At 39.8% G+C, this 22185-nt stretch overlaps 1 protein-coding gene across 3 annotated transcripts in view; it reads left to right on the forward strand.

Moving 5' to 3' along the window:
• Positions 1–22185, forward strand: part of necab2 (N-terminal EF-hand calcium binding protein 2) — a 148511-nt gene that overhangs the window by 45980 nt on the left and 80346 nt on the right. For all 3 annotated transcript variants that reach the window (XM_061821627.1, XM_061821626.1, XM_061821625.1), the window contains exon 3: positions 17640–17748. In XM_061821627.1, the coding sequence (XP_061677611.1) occupies positions 17640–17748 (109 nt within the window). The remainder of the gene's footprint in view (positions 1–17639; positions 17749–22185) is intronic.

Below are 22185 nucleotides of genomic sequence, written 5' to 3' on the forward strand. Positions count from 1 at the left end.
GCTCTGGTTTCACAAACTGAGATTCTATTATCTGCCATTAAACACCATCATGCTGCATTAAAAAGCACCATCGTGGGCAATGGCAGTCAATTATTGGTGGGTGAAGTAGTATATCTGGCTGTTAACAGGAACCATAAAACCATTTGTGCAAATGAGACCTCCCTTAAGGGAGCAGAAGAGGCTGCCAGTGGGTTTCAGATAGTTGGATGTGCAGTGAAGGCAGGCGCTGAAATACATCCTCTTTCAGTCCGGACTAAAATACTGCAATTATCTCCCATCACAGAGGACGATTCATCATTAGGAAAAGAACAAAACAAAACACAGCAACCCCCAAAAGACACATTTACGCATACGCAAAATTCTTCATGAGCCTGCATATAAAACACATCTCCTCCCAGTAAATCTGCTGTACAACATCATGTGCTGCCAAACCCATCTAATAACATTATATGTTCAGCCAGCAGATTGATGATAATTACATGTTATTCCACTCTTCGCTCTGCCCCAAAATAGATAAGCCTGAAGTGAAAGGTGATCATTGACAGACTCGATGCGAGTTGTTTACATGGGAAATTATCTTTCACTGTGGTGATAAGTCATAATCACAAAGAATCATTGCTTTCCACTTTCTTTTGCAAATTGTTTGGTTTTAGTTTTCTGATGGCTGAACCTAATTAGGGTAGTGTTTTTAGTAGGGAAAACAAAAGGTGTCATCTGGCCATTTCAGCCTTTAGAAGTGTTCCAAGACAGAAACAAAAACAAAAATATAACCATTTTTTTAATACTACATGGTACAATTTTCACTTTAACAATGGAATTCACTGGTCCATTTTAAAGATGTAATGAATATTAAAATCCTATTTGAAGCAGGGCACTACAACATGCAGCTTATACAGTCATCAGCACTAAGTTAAGTATTGCTTTACCAAAGCGTCTGACAGATCTGGCTCATTTGGTCACACTGCAGGACAGATGCAGGTGCATTTCCAGCCAATTAATCAGTTCATTGCGAAACCAGGACAAGCAGATGTCACATTTAAAAAATTAAAGCATCGCATCAAGATGTTTTATTCTTGCAGAGTACACATAGCTTTAAGTACTTTGTTTGATCACAGATTGTACATCCACAATATAATGCTAAGACTTACGGTACGTGCAGATAGGAAAATACTTCTTCCAAAAACAATTACAATGTGTACAATGCGTGCTAAAGTGTAATCAGATGTTCAACTTCTTATTTGTTCTGTGCAGTTTTTGTCGCAAATCTTGTTTCAGTTCATAATTATTACAATTAGGAATAAAGGAAATTGGAATTGTGATGGTATTCACAGCAATTCTTTTTCACCCACATTTATGTTACAGCCTCATCCCAAAATGACAACACAAATGACCACTTTTAGAAATGAAATGGAAATACCTTATGACAATTTCAATTTCGGCTTCCATTCATCACTTACTGGGTAATATACAAACATATGTCTTGGAACTAAGGCTAAAATATTTTCCTGCATGTGTTTGTGAAATTTCAGTTGTGCCATATTTTCTCTACTTCAAAGTAATACTCTTCAATGTGTTCCAACTATTATTGGAAATTATTTTGTAATCAAATTCTGACAGATACCTTTGAAAAGTGAAATCCCTCTTATGCTGTGAAAACATGAAAACCTCTATAGGGACCAAGACTTTTGCTGTCATGTCAACCATCTAGCCATTGTCCAAGCCGCTTATCCTCACAAAGGTCAAAGGAAAGCCGGAGCCTATCCCATGTAGCTCCAGGCAAAAGGCAGAGTACACGCTTAACTGGTCACAAGTCAGTCGCAGGGCAGATATCAACACCATCACTGAGCAGGAATCATTCCCAGTCTGCCAGCACTAAAGCCAGGTGTGTGTACCCCTACACCATCAGTGACTCCTGCTGTAATGTTGTGTAATGTAAATGACCATAACGTCAGGAAAAGCCCACCCCTTGAACATCTGAATATGTGTTTGGGGTTAATCAGATGCACTTTTAGATGATGGTAAGTGTGTAGGGGCTGTCATTTAACATGCTTTTTAACATGATTAGTTATTTCTCAACACAGCCACATCCCCAGTTATTAAAGTGTGTGCACACTTGTGAAAACACATTATCTTGGTTGATTATAATTACTTCCCCCTCAATAATATATATTTTTTTCTGTTAAGTTGTATAAGCTATGGGTCACATTAATGGTGGGAAAAGTTTGGAAATGATCTTGGTCTAATTCTGTATTTCACAACAAGCTGACGTTTGAAAATGTGTATATATTTTTTTTACATCCACTGTACATCGTTTTGATGTTACAATTGCACAGAAATGACTATTTTGCTAGAATAGCAAGTAAGAATATATTATGCAGCACAACAAGATATACTTAGTTGCCCTCCATCCATCCATCCATCCATTTCATTAGCCGCTTATCCTCACAAGGGTTGAGGATGTCCCAGGGCCTATCCCGGCTGTCATTGAGCAGAGGGTACACGCTGAACTGGTCCCAGCCAATTGTGGAGACAGACACACAATGACATCCACAGTCACACCTAGGGACAATTTAGAGTGTCCAATTGATGCATTTTTTGGGGTGTGGCAGAAGAACTGAGTGCGTGGAGAAAACCCACGCAGGCATGAGGAGAACATGCAAAACCCTCACAGGCGGGGCCAGGATTTGAACCATGGTCCCCCAGAACTGAATTGAATCAAATTATTTTATCTCGAAGAGAGGCACCATGTCTCTTTTTAGATGCGTACAACTTCAGGGAAATGTGACAAAAACTTCTATCTCGACCGGAATGAGATCATTTCTCAATAACCATTTCTCAATAACCTTTTGTTGCTTATGTTGCGTTGAACACAATATAGGCAGGCTGGTCAATCTCACAAATCTTTGGACGGTCTGGTGATGGGATGAAGGGTGAAGGAAAAAATAATGAGCAGTGAGAATAATGAGAGTTCCAAGGCAGGGCGGCCAAAGCCCAGGACTCTCAGCACAGATGGGCGCCCCACGTTTCCTTCCCAATGAAGCTTGCTCGTGACTTGCCCAGGCACCCATAAGGATTGCCTGGGATGTAGGGTGCCCTGCAGCGGGAAAGGGTCTAATGCATCCTCGCTACCTCATGGTGAGAAATGGGGCTTTCTGGCTGGACCAGTCTTCCGCAAAGTGGTCAAACAGGCATGAGCAGGAACATAACAAAGTGGGGGCCCGGACCTTCATGCCTAACTCAAAGTAGATGGCTGTCTCCTTGGGGGCCAAAGGGGACAGAACCCGCCTCTTAATTTTACATTTCCATTTTAGGATTAGTTTATGGTTTAAAACCTGTGGGATAAAACATGAATTATGACCGGGAGTCCAGGTTTCTGGGGTAAGTGGGTTTTAATTTAGAGTCTGGGTGAGGAGTCAGGAATCTTAGTATCCACTTTGATGTGATCCTTCCAACTGGCAAGTAATTCTTTTAGTGTCCATGTGAGATAAACCGCGCACCCTTCTGACTGTCTGTCTTGATGGGGAGAGCATTTCCGTTACATACATACACAGACAATTCCAATGAAGTTATGATGTTGTGTTGAACACAAATAAAAATGGAATGCAATGATTTACTCATCATGTTCAAACTGTATTTAGTTGAATACATTAAAAAGACAAGAGATTTAATGTTCAAACTTCTAAACATTTTGTTTTTAGCAAATTATCATTAACTTGGAATTTTATGGCTGTAAGATATTCCAAAACAGCTTGGGCACGATCAGGTTTACCACTGTTACATTACCTTTTCTTTTACCAACATTCTATAAACGTCTGGGAACTGAGGATATCAAATGAGTTTGGTTTTTAGAATTCTTTCACATTCTTGCTTGATGCACATCTTCAACTGTTCAACTGTCTGGGGTCTCTGTCGTCATATTTTATGCTTCATAATGCACCACACATTTTTAATGGGACACAGTTCTGGACTGTAGGCAGGTAAGTCTGGTGCTATTTTACTATGAAACCATGCTTCAGTAATGTGGATAATGTTGTTTGCCATTGTCTTGCTGAAACAATTAGGGGTGTCCATGTAAAAAGATGTCCCTTGGATAGCAGTATATGTTTATCCAAAACATATACTGTATGTACCTTTCAGCATTAATGGTACATTCTTAGATGTGCAAGTTATCATGCCGTTGACACTAACACAGCCCCATAACATCACAGATGCTGGCTTTTGAATGTTGTGTCCATAACCATCCGAATGGTTCATTTCCTCTTTGGCCCGGAGGACACAACAGTCACAATTTTCAAAAACAATTTGAAATGTGGACCCCTCGGACCAGAGAAAAGATTTCTAGTTTCAGTCCATCTTAGATGAGCTGGGGCCCCAAGAAGCTGAAGGTGTTTTAGGCTGTTGTTGACAAATGGGTTTTGCTTTGCATAGTAGAGTTTTAAATTGCATTTACGGATGTAGCACCAAACTTGATACTGACATCGATTTTCTGAAGAGTTCCTGAGCCCATGTGATGATATCCTTTACACATTGATGTCAATTTTAAATGGTGTGCTGGCCAATGTATTAAAGGTCACGAGTATTGAATGTTGGTTTTCCGCTTACATGGAGTGATTTCTCCAGATTCTCTGAACGTTTGGATGATATACTGGACCATAGATGATCACATCCCCAAATTCCTTGTGATTATACATTGAGGAACCTTCTCCTTAAACTGTTCAAATATTTTCTTGAGCACTTGTTCACGAAGAGGTGAATTTCGCCACATCTTTGCTTCTAAATGGTTCAGGGAATTCAGGGAACATCATTTTATGCCCATTCCTGGCATCTTCCTCCTGTCAATTAGCCTGTTCATCTGTGGCATGTTCCAAACAGTAGAATATTTCCCAACTTTTTCTGTCTTTTTTGCCACCTGTCCCAAGTTGTTTTTGGAATGTGTTACAGCAATTGACCCCTCCGTACAGGGCTCTTAACCACGCCTCCTGAAGTGACGTCACGCCACGTGCGCTGACATAAGACAAACAGTAAAAATGGCAAATACAATACAATACATTCTGAACTGAGACAGACTCCATGCTTCTGATTTCATTCAAATCAACGCTATATTATAGATTCTAAATACAATACATTCTTAACTGAGAGAGACGCCATGCTTCTGATTTCATTCAATCATTCACACGTAGTAATGTTATGCTAGCGGAGAACGTCTCATTCATTTATACGAGACGTGTATTAAAAATCTAATTTAGGGCATATCTTCGTGCAAACACAGTCTGGTTAACTTTCGGCCGGGAGCCAGCAAGAAATCGATACGTTTGTGCAGTCCGATCATCGCTACATATCGCTCAACAAAGAATAAGTGTGTCAATCGTTCACACGTAGCAATGTTATGCTAGCGGAGAACGTCTCATTCATTTATACAAGACGTGTATTAAAAATCAAATTTAGGGCATATCTTCGTGCAAACACAGTCTGGTTAAGCTTCTGGCCGCGAGCCAGCAAGAAATCAATATGTTTGTGCAGTCCGATCATCGCTAAATATCGCTCAACAAAGAATAAGTGTGTCAATCGTTCACACTTAGCGGTGTTATGCTAGCGGAGAACGTCTCATTCATTTATATGAGACGTGTATTAAAAATAAAATTTAGGGCATATCTTCGTGCAAACACAGTCTGGTTAACTTTCGGCCGCGAGCCAGCAAGAAATCGATACGTTTGTGCAGTCCGATCATCGCTAAATATCGCTCAACAAAGAATTAAGTGTGTCAATCGTTCACACATAGCAGTGTTATGCTATCGGAGAACGCCTCATTCATTTATAAGAGACGTGTATTAAAAATCAAATTTAAGGCATATCTTCGTGCAAACACAGTCTGGTTAAGCTTCTGGCCGCGAGCCAGCAAGAAATCAATACGTTTGTGCAGTCCGATCATCGCTAAATATCGCTCAACAAAGAATAAGTGTGTCAATCGTTCACACGCAGCAGTGTTATGCTAGCGAAGAACTTCGAATTCATTCATACGAGACATGTATTGAAAATCAACTATAGGGCATACCTTTGTGCAAACATGTGTTCCGGTTGATATTAGATGGATTTAGTTGATGATGCGGTCTTCCACAAAGTTTGACCCATCGAAGGCATTTTTCGTACTGGGTCTTCGGTTTTGGAAAGGGTACGAATCGAACTCCACCAACTAGCCTTTCAGGATACCTGTCGTCACTATTACAAAGTCAGTGACTACACCTCTTAACCATATTTTTTGTTAAATAACCCAAATACGCGATAAAACGCTAACTAAACCTATACTGGACCAATCAATGTTGTCAGAGAAAATGGCGGGAGCAAAAACGGGCTTTGGTCTATGCAGATCTCTGGCCTCTGATTGGTCAGTGACGCGGATTGCGCAATATCCACGGAGGGGTCAATTGGGTTTGTCTGTCTGTCTGTGTGTGTGTGTGTGTGTATATATCCAGCCATCCATCCATCCATCCATCCATTTTCTACACCGCTTATCCTCACGAGGGTCGCAGGGAGTGCTGGAGCCTATCCCAGCTGTCAATGGGCAGGAGGCGAGGTACACCCTGAACTGGTTGCCAGCCAATCGGGCACATTGAGACAAACAGCCACACTCACAATCACACCTAGGGGCAATTTATAGTGTCCAATTAGTACATGTTTTTGGAATGTGGGAGGAAACCCGGAGAAAACCCACACAGGCACGGGGAGGACATTCAAACTCCACACAAGTGGGGCCGGGATTTCAACCCCGATCCTCAGAACTGTGAGGCCAACGTTCTACAGCTATAGGCGGAAGAGTGGCGGAGATTTGGCCTCACAGTGTGGGATTGATTCCTCTTCAGTGATGGTGTTAATATCTGCCCTGCGATTTTGATTGGCAACCAGTTCAGGGTGTAGTCTGCCTTTTGCCCATTGTCAGCAAGGATAGGCTCCGGTACTCCCATGACCCTTGTGAGAATAAGTGGCTTGGAAGATGGACACAGCAGCTGCTGTTCTGAGAATTGGCACAACAAAACTCACGCCAGACTTTGATGCGTTGGCAAAAAAAAAAAGATCAAAACAATACTGCTCCCATTAAAAATTATTCTGTTAACACTATGATGCTTTTTTTGTTGTTTATTTTTCATATGTAAGCATCTGCTTGTGACCTGGTCCCCCTGTCAAATTTTAAAACTCAGTGTGGCCCCTGAGCCAAAACATCTGCCCACCCCTGCTTCAAACAATGAGACAAAAAAAAGAAATGTGAAGATTTTTTTATTTCAAATTAATTACAAATTTTGTAATCTCCCATGCAAAACTTTGGGGGAGCCATACAACTGTAATGAACTTATATTACAAGAATTGCCTGCTCTAAACCCAAACAAGATTGTTCCCTGTAGTGTCTTTTGGTGCCTTGATATCGAACAGCATTCTGTCACTCTAAATATAGAGCAGCAAAACAACCCTCTTATTTCATTTTAAACAATGGTTGAGCAAGTGTTGTGTAAGATGCAAAATAATGTGTGTGCCCTGTGTGTGTTCCTGGTGGTACGAGGTGATTGATTGGGAGAAAAGAAAGAAGCTGACAGATCTGTGACATTAGGTTTGGTTCCTCATTTATCTTTTATTTACACACACAGACACACACACGCATTCCCACACAAACAATAATGTGGTAGACAAGACAGCCTAGAATAAGACCGAAGAAGAGATAAGGAAGGTTCAAGTTGGATTAAGAGTCGGTGGAATGAAGTAAGGCAAAAAAATTAAATAAAAGAACGATTTTGTGTGCCAATGTGTGGGAGTGTCAGTGTGCGCGTGTGTGTGCATGTGTGTGTGACTGCACATGAGTGTATGTGTTTTATTAGTACAGCAGGAGAAAGATGGTTGTGTCCTCGTTCTGAAAGCAGGGTCAGTTCCCCCCCTTTTTCTTGTTGCTATGACAACCCATCATGCAGAGCCCCAAATCTAAAGCTTAAACAGCGTGAAAGCACGGAAGACAGAAGACATTGGGGGCACAAACCACAAATAAACCATTTTAAAAAGCAAAAATCTCAAGTATTGTCAGGATCTGGGACAAGAAATGTGATGAAGAAATGAGAACGAAGATGATGTTGTTTTGCCTTTATCAACGATTTTGATGGTGTCTGAAAGATGTGGCACACAGCAGGGAGAACAATACTTGGTTCCTTTGGATGGACACTGGAGAGAAAGCAGACATTGTTCTTTTTTTCCTTCTTTCTCACATACATACAATAAACACACGCATATACGAGACCCTTGAGTGTTCACCCCTAACTCTTTCACACTGCCCTGTCTCTCCAGAAGACATGGCCTCCCTTGGTGCTCATCAAGCGTAGCTTCTAAATCCTGACACAGCTAGCAGAACTAAAATGCTGACATCATTCCAGATCACAGATTAGTCTATTACCTCATGAAAGAGAAGAGGAGAATTAATAATGTTTCCCCTCTAGATGCACAGCAATCAGCTTTGGCCAGATTCAAACAAATTAGCACTTTAAAATACTTTGTGGAGTTCATTGAGGTATGACGGTGGAAACTTTGTCGAAAAATTCTTCTGACGTCATACAGGTCTTAATTTTGACCAAAGTCCTTAAAATATACCTCAAAAGATTTGCTGAACTTTGTATATGTGTGTGTGTGTGTGTCCTTTTCGGCCGTTAGGTAGTGCTGAATGGAAAATCTGCATTGCCATTATGCCAAAACAGTTTTAATGTGTCACAGTGGAGTTTTTTTTTTCCTTCTTCTAGCTTCCTCTGTACTTTTTTAGTACTGTATTTTAATTGAAGTGTGTATGATGTAGTCATGTATTGGGTCCATTAATCACTTTAAGACCTGTATACTCAAGCAATTCTTCAGTGTCATGATATCGTTAAAAAAACGAAATAAATATTATACAGTAGTTTGCCACCGTAAACGATGAAAGCTATTTTGCACAAATTTACAATTTAAGTTACAATTACTCTATGCTTCTGATTTTGTCTTCAATTAAAAAAAAGCAAACAACCTGACAACCAAACCAAAAAGTTGTACAATAGGACAATGATCAGATTGATATCATAAAGGATTTTGTTTTGCTGCACTTGCAACAAAATACTAAATGAAATGCAATGTACTGTGTCAAAAGTACAACAACAATTTCAGTCAGAGACCCAGTCGGATAGGGATTGGAGAGGCTGTCAATCTTCATTTGCCACATATAATTTGGGAGTGCCAAAAAAAAAAATGGTTCTCTGCCTTTACCACGTGAAAATGTCTGCTGCCCTGCTGCTGCTGTTTTACTGGTAAATTTCCAAGTAGCTTTAACTGGCCTTGTTGGTTACTTAAAGCAAAGTGGGTCACTACTGAATTAAACACCAGTGCCTGAGCTCTCTGTACTGCTCCACTGCTGTGCCAGAGAGGGCCAGGTAAGAAATAATTATGGACATCAAGTCTGAATAAATAGTTCACTCCATGCAAAATTGGACAGTGGTCCTGGTGCTGTTAACAGGACAGAAAAGAATGTTGAGGAGAGGTTATGTTTAGCATCAACAAAAGAATGGCATGCATGTAAGCCTTACAAATGATCATTCGGTGGAGTTTTGCGCACCATCTTAATGTTATATGCTCTCTGCCATGGATCGTAGGAACAAGGAATTATGTAAGACTGGACAGAAAAAATGGTGAAGGAATGAGGCCTCCCCAAAAGCGTCATTTCTATTGACTTTCTGAAATGATAGACATCCATCACATTGCTTCTCTGGATGCACAATCAGACTGACTCTGAACATGCTCAACTTTTGAATAATGAACACAATAAAACTTAAGAGTGATTCAGTAAAGCACAGTCAGAACTTTTTTAACATGCGTACTGCAAATAGTTACTGTAAGGTGACCGTAACTGGGTTATCAAAAAAAGAAGGCATCGAAAAGGACTTCCAGAAGATCCCTTTGATGCCAAATAAAACAACGCTTTTGATAGACGACAGACAATTACAATGACAGTCGATAATAATATTAGTAGGCCTACATCCATTTGTATTTTTGAACATAGGCTAACCCTTAAAATATATTTGGCAAATTAATCAATGATTATAAAACCCTATGAACCTTGAACCTTCTAAAAACATATTCACGAAACCTATAAAATAATCTAATTATAATGGTTTCCATATTGATGATACATTTTTTGTCAGAAATAACCAGCCAAAATTTGAGATGTGCAGGCGTGAATGGAAATGTGTTATTTAGAGATATGCTATACAGCCATGGGGGATAGATGTTGATGAGGATGCTGATGTGTTGATTTTTACAAAGTTTTCTGGCATTAAAGGCCAACATTTCAGGGTTTGTTTCGTAGAGAGAGTTATCACTTTGTATGGCAAATTGTTCCATCATGCCAGAAAACGCCATTTTTATTTTATTTTTTTGTCATGAAACGGTTCACAGTTTGGATGATTGGTCTGGTACAAATGATTCTCTATGGCTGTGAATGAGCACGCTTCCTTGGTTGAGAGGCAACCTGAAACATGAATAGTCTCATGATAATTTATTATTGTCATGACAGGACAGGTAACATGATAGTATAGATAGTGCACCATTTATCATGGCACAGAGGGCGTGACAAATGATTTAAAGTTTTGGTGTCAAGTGTAAGTTGCCAATAAATTCTTCTGTGAACAATGATTGACATTCAGAGAGTCATATAAGTGAACAGTGACTGCAAAGCTGATCTAATGACAATCCAGGCTAATGAGGTACAGAAAGGCAGGACAATAACTCAAGTCAGTCTTGTGAAAAATTACCCTTCTTAAATTCTTATGTTTGCATGAAAATGCAGTTTTTGAATGGGGAATGGTGTTAAAAACATTTTTATGTGTATTTTTATCCTGGAGTTTGAATAATCTACTTCCAAGCCTTCATTTTGTTTTTTAAAGCCTTTCAGATGTTGACCTGTTGATGTGTTTGGGATTGGTTAATTCTCCTTCAGGATTTTCTGATAAAGAGCAGAATTCACATTTCCATCATTTATAGCAAATTGACAAGGTCCTGAAGGACCCAAGCAGGCCAAGCCCATCACATCTTTGACTTTGGATATGAAGGGCTTTTATCTGAAATGCTGTACTACATTTACGCCAGATATAATGAGACATACCTTCCAAAAACCTCAATTTTCATTTTGTCAGCCCATATAATATTCTCATTATCCCAAAAGTCTCAGCAACCATTTAGATGCTTATATTATTTATGTTCTTACCTACTTATTTATTTATTTTCCCAACAAAGATGATCTTTTATGTTCTTATTAGTCAGCAGTGGTTGTCACCTTAGGATGGATGCCATATTTGCCTACTTTCTTCCTTCCTGATGTGTCTTAAACCTTGTTTTTAGCAGGACAGGTAGTCCTGCAGTTTTTCAGAAGTTGTCCTGAGGACCACTGTGGCCTCCTGCATGAGTCATTGCTGTCCTTTTGGTGTGATCTTTGTAGGTTGGCAACTTTTAGGAAAGTTCAACACTGTTCTGTGTTTTCTCCATGAAATGATAATGGCTCTAACTACAGCTAGCTGAATTCTAAATATTTAGAAGTGGCTTTTGTAACAATTTTTAGAGTAAAATGTCTACTTTACTTCTCAACTGTTCTGGAATTTCTTTGGATCATGACATTTTGTTGCCGATTTTGTAAAATGATTTCTTGATTGAACAGGTCTGGAGGTAATCAGGCTTGAGTGCGATCAATGAAAATGTACCAAAAATTATTAGCTGTCAGTAATTGTTGATTTAACAAGGGGGCGAATAATTTTTTCACACAGGGCCAGGTAACTGATGGGTTTTTGTCCTTAGTAAATGAATCTCTATTTAGAAAGAGCATTGTAAGTATTTACATTTGTTAGATGACCTGAAACATAAAAGTGGTGAAACTATCCAAAAATATAAGACTTTAAGAAGGGGGGCCAATACTTTTTCACTGTACTGTTTATGCAATACATACATGAAGCTGACATCGTTTTTAAATCCTGAAGAGTGCCTTTTTTTTCTTTTCTTTTACTCTCGCCAATGGACATGACAAGGGAAAAGAGGATTGCCTGGTCACCTTGTGTACTGTATTTCTTACTATTATTTTGAAAATGTATATAAATCCCTGTATCATTTCGTGAGGAAATGTCACATAACGGAAAAATCCCCTTTCCTTCATCTAGAGTTACACCAAAATGTACGGGCTATTCCCTGGACTATAGAGGGAATGCACCTACGTCATAAAATCCCGTGATATTCCTTTCCGCTGCCATACTGCTGGTCAAACAAAGAATTGTTGAAAGTTAATTCCGTTGAGACATAACAAACATACGTCCAATAGCACGACACCCAGAGTTTTCTACAATACTGTACAACATTTAGAAGGTGATAATAAACTAATAAACAAAGGTACGTGGAAAATTTAGGGGATCCATTTTTAATGCCGCAGTCGATGTTTTCACCAATTGACTGTTAATTTGCCCCCGTGTCTTGAACAAAGAGATACACATATGTAGCTGGTGAATAAGCCGTCGAGATTTACACAGAAGAGTTTGAAAGCAGGTAAAAGTATGGACACATACAAATACTTCGTTACTGGATGGGTCATAGATTTTGTGTCCTGTAGAATTGAACGAAATAAGTCTCATCTTGTGATGGCAAATATAAATTGCAACTTGCAATCCTAGATCTTGCAATCCATAACCAGCATAAGCCAGGGCATTAGATCTAGCTATGATTTTGGACAAAGTTATTGCCGATATAGAAGGTCTCACAATTTTTTATAACTGACAACAACAAATCTAACTGGAGCGTTTGGAGCTCAGACTTTATTATGTATATTTAGATTGGTGTTGCTGTTTTATATATTAGAATCATCCATATTGCGTTTGTGGGGGAAAAAAATTAGGACAGGGAGTCGTCTCCTCCGTACACGGAAGCGTATTGCTGCCACACGCTTACCTCCGTAAACCTCTCTGTGACAGATGGTTTATTGTTTTAAAATACACGTTATTCTCAAATGATTCAACTTGGCATAATAAATACTTCTTGATAATTCAAGATTTAGAAGAACCATTCCTACCTGAAATGAAATGATTGCTACACAGGCGTGTGTATTTCATTGGGCACCCTCCATCCTGTTTAATTGCCGAAATCCATCAATCTTTTCTGGTCTTTTCAGCTCGTATTCTATAGAATGATATATTTGAAGAACTGTCTCGTCTATTATGACAACCACCAGCACAACAGGTCTCGGGGATTGTGAAAAATCTGCTCCGGTTCAGCAACTCCTGCACTGCTGGGCAGCTTTGTTTGACCGGCAATATGGCGTCGTAAACAAACAGTGAAGTCACACGCACGATCTCTATATCCAGCATACCAAACTTTCCTAATAAATGGTCATGGTAGGTTTTGCACAGTGTGGACAGTTAACATTCACAAGTTAGCTTCGTGGAAAAGGGAGTGAGCTCAGTTTAAGTAAATTCTACCTGAAATAAAACTCCACTACACTGACGCAATGATGTGTTTGCTTGTAGTGTAAACTTCAGGAAATACCTGAACCTGTGTCCTTAATTTGTATTGGCTCTTTGATGTCATTTTAGGGGTTGAACAGTAGTCACCAGAATGTATTAGTGTTCTGTGAGGATTCAATAACATACATTTGTTAAGGTATTGCCATGGGGATTTATGAGATCGACACATCTCAGCCCCCTCCTCTGCCATTGTCGCTAGCTGCTTTAGAAGACACTTTGGGGGCATGTCCTCATACACTGTCAATAGCGGATAGTTACGTAATGTTAAACAGAAGAGACACATTTAAGGTTTGGAGCTGCTGGCAGAAATGGTTCTCCAGTGGACACTCTAACATTAAATTATCAGGGAAGTAGTTTCCCAAACTGAAAAGCACTTTGATGTTGAAAATTCATGACCACGCTATTGGGAAATAGAGTTACACAAGTAAGCTCACAATCCAACAATGACTATCCAAGGTGTATTGATGAAAGCAATAACATCTTTGCTGCAATTACATTTTCTCAAAAATATGTAATCTCCACCCAGAAAACAGCAGAAGGAGAAAAGAAGGCCAGTTTTGCAACAGTACAATTCAGTTCCACCTTTTGTGAGGCTGCAGTCCCTGTGGCTTTCTAGTGTGCTGCAGTAGCCCCACAGTTGAACCTGCTGTATCCAGTCAAGCCCACTCAAGGACAGGCACACTTTGAGGGCAGGGAAATGAATATTTGATATCAAGCTCTGCATCATGTGGTGAGACAATCAGTCACACGAGCAGTGAATCCAGGAAAAACCTCTCCCTTACTGCAATCAACCTTGCAGAGAAAGGCCCCTAATGGATGGCAGTACACACAAAAAAAGCAGACGTGCATTTCAAGAATGCTTAAAGAAATGATTATGGCAATCATGATTCATGAATTATCTCCAGGACATTTTTAGTCAATGATGAAGCAGTTCATAGTATTAGAATTGAGTCATAATATTAAGATTCATTGAAAAGACTAATTGTGCTCTTCCCACTCAGAACATCGGTCTGATGTGATGCAAACTAACCATCAAGGAGAAAGAAGGCAGAAATGGTTGAAGGAATGGAGACGGCAATTAAATCTGATGTGATTCACAGATGAATGGTCTCTGTTGCTCAGTTGTTAGAACAGCGGAAAGAAGTTCACAGCAGCCTTCTGATAAATAGAGCAATTTGGCTTACATAATGTATGTACTGTATTACCAGTTAGAGCAGACCTGGGCATAGAGAGAGAGAGAGAGAGAGCTCGTGCACCTACGTCATAAACTCACGTGACCACCATATTGCCAGTCAAACAGAGCATTGTTGCAAGTTACTTCCCTTGAGACGAAACAAAAATATGTCTTATACCATGAGTTTTGTCCGATACCGTTAAACATTTAGAAGGTGATAATAAACAAAGGTACATGGAAAAATGAAAGGCACTTGCCATAAAGGACCCATATTTATTGCTGAAGTCGATGTTTTCGCCGAAAAGAAAGAGGACTGTTAATTCGCTCTCGCTTGTCTTGGACAACTGGGTATACACTTGTATCTGGTGAGTAAGTCGTCGAGATTTACACAGAAAAGTTTGAAAGCGTATAAAAGTCTGGATGCATACAAATATTTCGTTGCTGGATCTGTTCTCAATCAGGAATAAATCCCACATAGTGATGGACCGACTCAGAATTTTTAAATACAAATACCAATATTTAAATAAATGACCTGTGATTTTACACAAACTTGCATTCATTAACTATGACTGGAAAAAAAAAAAAATTGGACTGGGAGTCCTCTCCATACACGGAAGCGTATGTGGCCACACTTTACCCTCTGTAAACCTCTCAGCAACAGACTTTTTTTTTTTTTTTTTTAAATACGCTTTGTTTTCAAATGAGTCAACTTGGCATTATAAATACTTCTTGGTTCCTTGAGATTAACAAGAATAATTCCTACCCGAAATGAAATGACCGCTACAAAGGCGTGTGTATTTGGTTGGGCACCAGCTGTCCTGTTTAATTGCCGAAATCCATCGATCTTTTCTGGTCTTTTCAGCTCGTATTCTATATGATATATTTGAAGAACTGTCTCGTCTATTGTGACAACTAACAGCACAACAGGGCTCAGGGAATTTGAAAAATCTGCTCCGGTTCAATGGCTCCTGCATTGTAGATCAGCTAGGTTTGACTGGCAATATGGAGCCGTGCAAACTGTGACGTCACGTGCACGAGCTCTATATATATATATATATGCCATGTATCCAATACAAAAAGACATGGACTGCCAAGTACTTCTTAAAGAAGCCGGAGGTAAAGCCGTGCACTTAAGTTGTGGTACATGGGTTACAGTGTTAAAAGACCACAATTTGAATCACTACTACATGATCAAACATGAGGATAAATACAAAAATCTGTCTGATGAAGATCTTGCAAGGAATTTCAATGCGTTGCTAACAAAACTGTGAAGCCAACAATGATTTTTTTTTTTGTAATGCAAAATGTTGCATACCCAGTGATTAAATCTGTCAGGGCAACTTGTCATTCCTCACAATGTTAGCAAAAAAAAGTAGGGTGTTTTATGACAGAAAGTTTAATAATGAGTGCTTTTTGGAAGCAGTTGCGCTGATATGCCGAGTGTTTGAGTGCAGGTAGAGATCACTGGAAACTTGGAAGAACATAACTATTTTTCTTTGGCGTTGGATGAGCGATGCAATGTACGGGACAGTGCCAGCACCTTGTCTTCTTACGTGCCAAAGCTGCAGACTTTCGTATCACGGAGGAGATAGCAGCTAAGCAATAAATGAAAGGGACCACCACTAGGAGTGACTTGTTCACGGAGGTAACAGCATGTTTTGACAAGTTAGGACTGAAATGGGAGAAACTGGCAAGTGTGATAATTTACGGTTGTCCAAATTTGACTGGGAAGTACGTTGGATCCAATTAATGTTGCATGTTTTTGTGATGTGGGCTGAAACCGGAGTGCCTGGAGGAAACCCATGCAGGCACAGGGAGAACATGCAAACTCCGTACAGGGAGGGCTGTTATTGAACCCGGGTCCTCAGAACTGTGAGGCCAACACTTTCCAGCTGTGCCACCATCCCGCCATATATGTATCGTATCAACACAGTAATACTAAACCATTCCCCCATTTTTTTTAATCTTTTTTGCACAGCAGATTTGCAATTATAACATTGGATATTAAGAAATGCAAAGATATGAGTGTGTCCCATTAAAGTATTAAATTGTGCTACATTAATTCAAAGCCAAAATGGTTGAGAAAGATTGAAAAAGTGTAAACAACATGTAGGTTGTAGTAGCACACCCAATACAAATAAAAAAAACTTTCGATTAGGTTTGTTCCATAAATCGAGTGCAAATCCATTATTGTTTCATAAGCTTTTCAAGTGCTTTCCAAAAGGCCTCGAGCTTTTCAGACATGATCGACATTGTGTTTCTGCCAGGGTACCGACTCAGACAGCAGCAGGAGTTTGGCTGACTTGTACTTGACTGAAAGCCATGCTGGATTGATTTCATGGAAGCTTGAAAAGACATTGAAGACAGGAGTTGTGCTGCGTCTTTTTGTGTGCATTTAGTACGTAGGAGTAAATGTCAACATTTAATATAAAAAACTTATTTCTCCCGAAAGACCTAGCCATGGTAAAGCACCAATACATTTGGAGAAAGTACATATTCCAAACAGTATTTTTCTTTTTTTTTCTGGGAAAGGGGAGCTTACCAGACACGTATTTAGCTCAATTCTGATCAGAACATGTTGCTTTTATGTGATCTTTATGAATTGGCACTTGAATGAAGAGGTTTTAATTGAATGAAACTTGTATTGTACTTGGGGGGTAATAAAAAACGACAGTGGTTAAGAAATGTATCATTTCACAGGGGACTAGCTGTGAATTTAGGAACTTTTGACCCCTCAACCTCTGCCTGGGTTTGTGGGAGGAGCAACTAGACAATTCTCACACAAGCACATGGAGAACATACAAACCTCAGAAACACTGCAGTGGAGTAATGCATAGTAGTAGTTTCTGTCAATATTTAATGCAGCCTATTCTGAGAACGCCTCCTGCTCCTAATTATTCATGGTGTGTGTGTGTGTCCTTCAGATGATGGTAAACTCTCTCTAGACGAGTTCCAGGCGTTCTTCTCCGATGGCACGTTGAACGAGGAAGAGCTGGAGAAGTTGTTTCATACCATCGACTCAGATAACACCAGGTGAGCACTAATACTGCATACCTGTTTGAGTTCTTAGGGTGCACTCACACTTTGTCCAGTTCTTCTTTTTCAGTGTTTTGTCACATTTTGATACAATACATTTAAGCAGACATACATTTTCTTAATGGATCCTCATGGTCCTATAATCGCTGTGATTAATGTAAGCATAGAACCATATTGCAAGTTTCTTGACAATTTAAAGTCATATATATATATATATATATATATATATATATATATATATATAATTTAAGATGGATACATGGGATTTTTAAAGACACCAACAGCATAAAGTTAGTGTACATACAATATTCAAGACTTATATGGAGCACTCAAACTTGTCAAAGATTTGGTCCTTGACTTGTGTGAGGGCATTATTACTCTGTTGTAATTTTGTATTTTATTTTATATGAATCATGAAGCATCTGTATCTCTGTGTAATGCATGCAAATAGTTGTCCGTAACGCATGCAAATATTTGTCCCTTTTTTATTGGCAAGGCTGTCTCCTTTACGCTTGCTAAAAGCAGAGATACTGTATGTTTTCATCCTTTCCTCTTTTTTTCTTTTCTTGTTCTCTTGCTGCTCTACTGGCTCTTATGAAATATAAATGCATGTAGTTTTTACATTAAGCCAGTCAAGCCCATCTATTCTGCAATTAGTAGCGGTGCACTAAAATCCATCTGCATGCTTGGTTTAGGCATATTATAAATCTGCTCCTTTGCAGTGTGTGCAAAATGAAAGATTCTATTCATATATTTTAAGTGTGGTTCACACCAAACAAGACTCGGCATTACCATGTAAAATTTCTAAAATTATTCATATATTTTAAGTGTGGTTGACACCCAAACAGGACTTGGCATTCCCATGTAAAAGCTCTAAAATTATTGATTTGCACTTGTTGTTGTTTTCCTTTCGGCTTGTCCCTTTCGGGGTCGCCACAGCGTATCATCTCAGATGAACGCATATATATGTTTGGCACAATTTTTACGCCGGATGCCCTTCCTGACACAACCCTTCTCGGGAAGTGGAGGCCCCAGTGGGATACGAACCCACAACCCCTGGTTTACCAAACCAGTGCTCTAACCACTGAGCTACGGGGCCTCCATTGATTGATTTGCACTTGTAAAACCTGAAATCTAAAAAACCTGTTTATGCATTTTATAAAACAGCATGAAGTTGACAACACTCCACAACCTTAATCCATTAATCTGTTATTGTCAATTTTAAGAGAGGGATTTAGGTAGCAAAAGTCATATTTGGCCGGCACGGTGCCACAGCTGTAGAGCCTCACAGTCCTGAGGACCGGGGTTCAAATCTCAGCCTCCTTCTGTATGGAGTTTGCATGTTCTCGCCGTGCCTGTGTGGGTTTTCTCCGGGCACTCCGGTTTCCTCCTACATCCCAAAAACATGCATTAATTGGACACTCTAAATTACCCTAAGTGTGAGTGTGACTGTTGTCTGTCTCCATGTACCCTAGACCCTGAACTAGTTGTCAGTCAGCCGAAGGGCACATATTAACACCATCACTGAGCAGGACTCGATCCGACGCTGTGAGGCCAAATTTCTACAGCTCCCCCTATAGCTGTAGAACGTTGGCGTCACAGTTCTGAAGATCGAGGTTGAAATCCCGCCCCCACTTGTGCAGAGTTTGCATGTTCTCGCCGTGCCTGTGTGGGTTTTCTCCGGGCACTCCAGTTTCCTCCCACATTCCAAAAAAATGCACTAAGTGGACACTCTAAATTGCCCCTAGGTGTGATTGTGAGTGCGGCTGTTTGTCTCCATGTACCCAGCGATTGGCTGGCAATTAGTTCAAGGTTTACCCTGCCTCCTATCCGAAGACAGCTAGGATAGGCACCAGCACTCCCGTGACTCTTGTGAGGATAAGCAGCTCAGAAATCGGATTGATGGATGGAGTTCTTAGTCATAAAAAAAGTGCGTCATTTCTTATTTTTCAGCCAGATGACAAAGCCAACAAAACATTAGTCACTGCAATGTTGAAATGAGATAACATGACCTTACCTATTTTGTGCTATGATAGTCAAATGGTTCTCTCAGTACTGAAATTGGCTAAATTATACTAAAACATATTTTGTTTTGTTTGTCGTTTTTTTCCGGCCTATCCTATCCCCGGGATTCCTCAGTGCTAGGATCTCAGTAGCCTCTCGAATTCTGTGTCTCGGGGCTTTGCCTAGTTTTAGGTTGTCATGGTCTGTGATTGACAGCATGATCCTAACACATCAGCAACCACTGGGACCCAACCCTTAAGTGTAAGGGAATGCGTGTAGTGCAATTTAGTATATTATTAGTTTCTGCCTATCTTTGTCCTGTTTTGTGTCATATATAGTGTATCATGGCCTTTCTGGATGATATGCTGTAATTACTTTCGTATAATGTGCACCCCCCCAGACCACCCAAATATCTTTAAAAATTAATGATGCGCATTATACATAGGTATAGTAAAAGTTTTAAAATTACTTCATAGTAATGACATCTATGAATAGATGTGTTTTAGAAAATCCATTGATTACTTTTAAATCTTGTGATTTATAAATTTATTGACTGTATATACACATTTCAAAGGTTATAATTTCTCCACTCCTTAATTGAACTGATATATTGAGGCTGTGATGTGAAAATAACCATTTTAACAATTATACAATGGTGCTAGGATTGATGGAGAATCCTCTGCCAGCAAGGTACCACGATAACGTTGACAGAAAGTTGACCTAGCAAAAGTTATGCCTTTGAATGTTTTAAAGGTCTAAACCAGAGGAAATGTATTTTGTCTATCATACAAATGTTAAAATTTCATATAAAAATATTTTTTTAAATTCTCAAAACAACAGAAATGAAATAAATTAGCGTCAAAGTTAGTCTCAAGATTTTGTTCGAAATGTCACGTAGATTCAGCAAGTTCCGTAACTCCCCGTGACATCATGTCTAGACATCATTTAGACAGAGTGAAAAAGCTAGCAAGGATGATGATCGAGGAAGTGTGTTGTATGACCTGCTCTGCGTCAAACGCAGACTGTGTCAGCTTACATGAATGGCTGAAAGATGAACAGATGGGCAAGTTATGGACCAGGTTTGTGAAGGCAAAGCAGGCGCATTGGACTTACAAATCAAAGTGGACAGTAATATGTTCCAAGCATTTCACGAAGGACTGCTTTGAAAACCTGGTACAGCGTTCACTTGGCTTCGGTAGCAAGTAAGTACGTACGTGTTCAATTGTTTAGTATTAGTATTGACAAGTATGTACCTCGTTTTAAATGTAAGCACAATACTGATACAGATATATCAATCATTACAAAATGGAAGAAGCTAAACATGATGGTCAATCTCAATTTTTAATGATTTATTTGTGTGATACAGCTGAAAAAAAGTATTTGATCACCTGAGAAAACCAATGATAATATTTGGTACAGTAGCCTTTGTTTGCAATTACAGAGGTCAAACGTTTCCTGTAGTTGTTCACCAGTTATGCACACACTGCAGGAGGGATTTTGGCCCACTCCTCCACACAGATATTCTCTAAATCAGACAGGTTTCTGGGCTGTTGCTGAGAAACGGGGAGTTTCAGCTCCCTCCAAAGATTTTCTTTTGGGTTTAGGTCTGGAGACTGACTAGGCCACGCCAGAACCTTGATATGCTTCTTACGGAGGCACTCCTTGGTTTTCCTGGCTGTGTGCTTCAGGTCATTGTCATGTTGAAAGACCCAGCCACGACCAATCTTCAATGTTCTGAATGAGGGAAAGAGGTCGTTCCCCAAAATCTCACAATAGATGGTCGCGGTCGTCCTCTCCTTAAGACAGTGCAGTTGTCCCATGTGCAGAAAACACCCCTAGAGTATGATGCTCTACCATCCCTATGCTTCATAGTAGAGATGGTGTTCTTGGGATAGAACTCATCATTCCTCTTCCTCCAAAACCTCAAAACTTTCTCCCATGACTTGTCTGTATCATCCAAATGGTCATTGGCAAACTTAAGATGGCCCTTGACATGTGCTGGTTTCAGCAGGGGAACCTTCCGTGCCATGCATGATTTCAAACCATGATGTCTTAGTGTATTACCAACACTCACCTTGGATACTGTGGTCTGAGCTCTTTTCAGGTCATTGACCAAGTCCTGTCGTGTAGTCCTGGTCTGATTCCTCACCTTTCTAAGGATCATTGAGACCCTGTTCGGTGATATCTTGCATGGGGCTCCACTCCAATTAAGATTGACTGTCATGTTTAGGTTTTTCCATGTTCTAATGATTGCTCCAACAGTTGACCTTTTTTCACCAAGCTGCTTGGCAAGTTCTCCGTAGCGCTTTTCAGCTGTACAATTTTGTCTCTGGTGTCTTTGGACAGCTCTTTGGTCTTGGCCATGTTACAAGTTTGAGTAAACTGATTGTATGGCGTGGACTGGTGTCTTTATGCACTACTGCTACCAAA

This window comes from Syngnathoides biaculeatus, chromosome 6 (assembly GCF_019802595.1).
Source record: "Syngnathoides biaculeatus isolate LvHL_M chromosome 6, ASM1980259v1, whole genome shotgun sequence".
Classification (NCBI taxonomy): domain Eukaryota; kingdom Metazoa; phylum Chordata; class Actinopteri; order Syngnathiformes; family Syngnathidae; genus Syngnathoides; species Syngnathoides biaculeatus.